We start from the raw sequence: 2,980 nt of genomic DNA, 5'->3' as shown, positions 1-2,980 counted from the left end.
TACAGGTGTGGCCTCATCTGCACTGGGAGCAGCGGGTCTGGAGATTCGTGGTCAGCAGCAGGAAGAGATGCCGCAGGAGATGGGTCTGCAGAGGACGCTGGTGTAGGAGGGCTGGCAGCACCCGGAGGACTGGCAGGAGAGAGCCCCATAAACAACAGGCCTGCAGCTCACAGGCACGCACAGGGAAGACTGGCAGGAGGGGGCCGCATACACAATGGGCCTGCAGCTCACAGGCACACACACGGCTGGCTTGAAGCTCACAGGCACACACACGGAGGACTGGCAGCCCACAGGCACGCAGCAGGATGCCTGGCAGGAGCTGGGCACGCAACAGGTTGGCTGGCAGGGACTGGACACGCAGCAGGCTGGCTGGCAGCCTGAGGAGCAGCTGGTATGGCACATGGTGGTGTGTGGCTGGATAAGCTCGAGGCAGAAGGCAGCGATGTCTGGGGATGGCCTCCCTGGGCAGCCTTTATACCTGGACCCAGGCGTCCCCACAGCACAGAAGCACGCCTGTCTTCCTTGTTTTTCTTCCTCAGTGCTGTCTCCTAGAGCTTAATTTTCTGTCGTAGGTATCTCTGGGTTTTGTTTGGCCCTTAGTTTCATGACTAATTGCACCTTCTTCGAGCTCTTGGTATGCTTGGAAACCTGCCAGAGTGTTTTACTGTCTTCATCTGGATTCTTCTTTGTTCTTTAAAATTTCACCTGAGTTACTTTTGTGAGATTCCAAAAACTCAGATCTCCAGATTTTCCTCTCTGTGTGATGATGGTCCTTAAATGACAGAAGTTTACACTCCTCCCATGACTCAGGAAGGCTCCATAGTCAATGTGAGATAGAATAGAGTGTGTCCAGCTGATCTGTGGATGTTCTGAGAGCTTAGAGCTGGATGAGAGAGCTAGCAGATGGAGAAAGAACATGGAAATCACTTGTCCATAGGATGAGTGGGGACAAAGGGTGTGGCTCACAGAGAATTTCCTGTGAATGGTGACCATGGATCTTTGTCTTGAGAAATCCTCCTAGTTAAGAACCAAGATGAGACAACACCACTGGCCTCATGCCTGGTGACACAGCTCTAAGGAAATCAAGCTGGACCATGCGTGTTCCCAGGGAAGCATGTGAGGCCAGTGAAGTGTCCCGTGGACAGCCACAGCAGGATATGTGTGAGCTGAATATAGAAGCTTCCAAGGGCCAGAATGACTTCTGGGCATGTTCAGCAGAAAGCCATGTGCACCCTGTACTACAGGGACAGTAGAATCTCTGAGCCTAAAGAGGTCAACACCAGATCACTTGGAACTTGGCACCATGATGACAGAACGAAGGAAAAAGTCACGTGATCATCTCAATTGCTGTAGAAAAGGCATTTCACAAAATTCAAGATGCTTTCATGATGACAGCAATCAACAAACTAAGAATTGAAGAAAACTACCTCAACACAATACAAGCCATACATGAAAGACCCACAGCAAGCCTCATACCCAATGGTGAAAGACTGAAAGCTTCTTCTCTAATATTGGGAACAAAGCCAGCATAGTACTGGAAATTTTACTAAGAACAACCAGGCAAATTTTTGTAAAAGAAAGAAAGAAACAAAAAGCATCCAAATTGGAAAGCAAGAAGTAAGGTTAACTCTGTGATATGATTTTCATAGGTAGAAAACTCTAAATATTCCACAAAAAAACTGTAAGAAGTAATAAATGAATTCAGCAAAGTAGCAGGATACAAAAGCAAAACACAAAAATCAGTTCTATTTCTATAAACTAACAAGCATAATCTCAAAAGGAAAGTACAATAACAATTCCATTTACAATACATTAAAAAGAATAAAATACTCAGGAGTTAACCAAAGAAGTAAAATAATTGTGTAACAAAAACTATAAAACATTCTTGAAAGAAATTAAAGGCAACATAAATGGAAACACATTCCATGTTCATGAATTGGAAATTAATATTGTTAATATGTACATACTAACCAAAGCAATCTACAGATTCAATGCAATCCCTGTCAAAATCCCAATGATGTTTATTGCAGAAATAGAAAAACCCATCCTAAAATTTATGTGGCATCTCAAGGGACCCTAAATAGCCAGATCCATTGTAAAAAAAGAACAGAGCTGGAGGAGTCACACTTTCTGATTTCAAAACTTACTACAACACTACAGTAATTGAAACTGTGGTACTGGCATAAAGACCAATATATAGACTAATGGAATAGCATAGAGAGCCCAGAAATAAACTCTCACAACTACGGTCAAATAATTTTTGACAAGGCTGTCAAGACCTTTAAATGAGGAAAGGACAGACTTTTTAACAAATGGCAATGGGAAAACAGGATATCCACACACAAAAGATTATTTTTTACCCTTACCTCACACCATATACAAAATTAACTCAAACAGGATCAAAGATAGAGAATCTCAGTAATCGAAACTATTTTTAAATGGGAATGCTAGAACTAAAAAGTACAACAGCTGATATTTTAAAATCCACATGATAGACATAAAAGTAGAATGAGATTGAAGAAGAGTTCATGATCTTAAAGGCACATCAATAGAAATTATCCAAAAAGAAGGAGAGGAAGAAAAAGAATTAAGAAAAATGAAAAGAGCTTGTGAGACATCATTAAACAGCATCACATATATGTAATATCAAACTCAGGTGGCTCATGCCTATAATCCCAGCACTTTGGAGGCCAAGGCAGGTGGATCATGAGGTCAAGAGATTGAGACCATCCTGGCTAACATGGTGAAACCCTGTCTCTACTAAAAATACAAAATTAGCTAGGTGAGGTGGCACGCACCTGTAGTCCCAGCTACTTGGGAGGCTGAGGCAGGAGAATCACTTGAATCTGGGAGGCAGAGTTTGCAGTAAGGCAAAATTGCACCACTACACTCTAGCCTGTGACAGAGCGGGACTCCATCTCAAAATAAATAAATAAGTAGATAGATAGATAGATAGATAGATAGATAGATAGATAGATAG

At 42.6% G+C, this 2,980-nt stretch overlaps 1 protein-coding gene across 1 annotated transcript; it reads right to left on the bottom strand.

The window, feature by feature from the left end:
• Positions 1–51: 51 nt before the first annotated feature.
• On the bottom strand, positions 52–402 carry LOC113222978 (keratin-associated protein 12-2-like). The gene has a single exon (XM_026452547.1). It carries the CDS (start codon positions 400–402, stop codon positions 52–54), a length of 351 nt encoding a protein of 116 aa, XP_026308332.1.
• Between the last annotated feature and the right edge of the window lie 2,578 nt (positions 403–2,980).

This window comes from Piliocolobus tephrosceles, unplaced genomic scaffold (genome assembly GCF_002776525.5).
Source record: "Piliocolobus tephrosceles isolate RC106 unplaced genomic scaffold, ASM277652v3 unscaffolded_37093, whole genome shotgun sequence".
NCBI classification, from domain to species: Eukaryota; Metazoa; Chordata; class Mammalia; order Primates; family Cercopithecidae; genus Piliocolobus; species Piliocolobus tephrosceles.
This window is presented reverse-complemented; position numbering and strand designations above follow the sequence as displayed.

Coding starts and splice junctions, on each gene's coding strand:
- LOC113222978 (XM_026452547.1), bottom strand. CDS start 402: ATGTGCCATACCAGCTGCTCCTCAGGCTGCCAGCCAGCCTGCTGCGTG.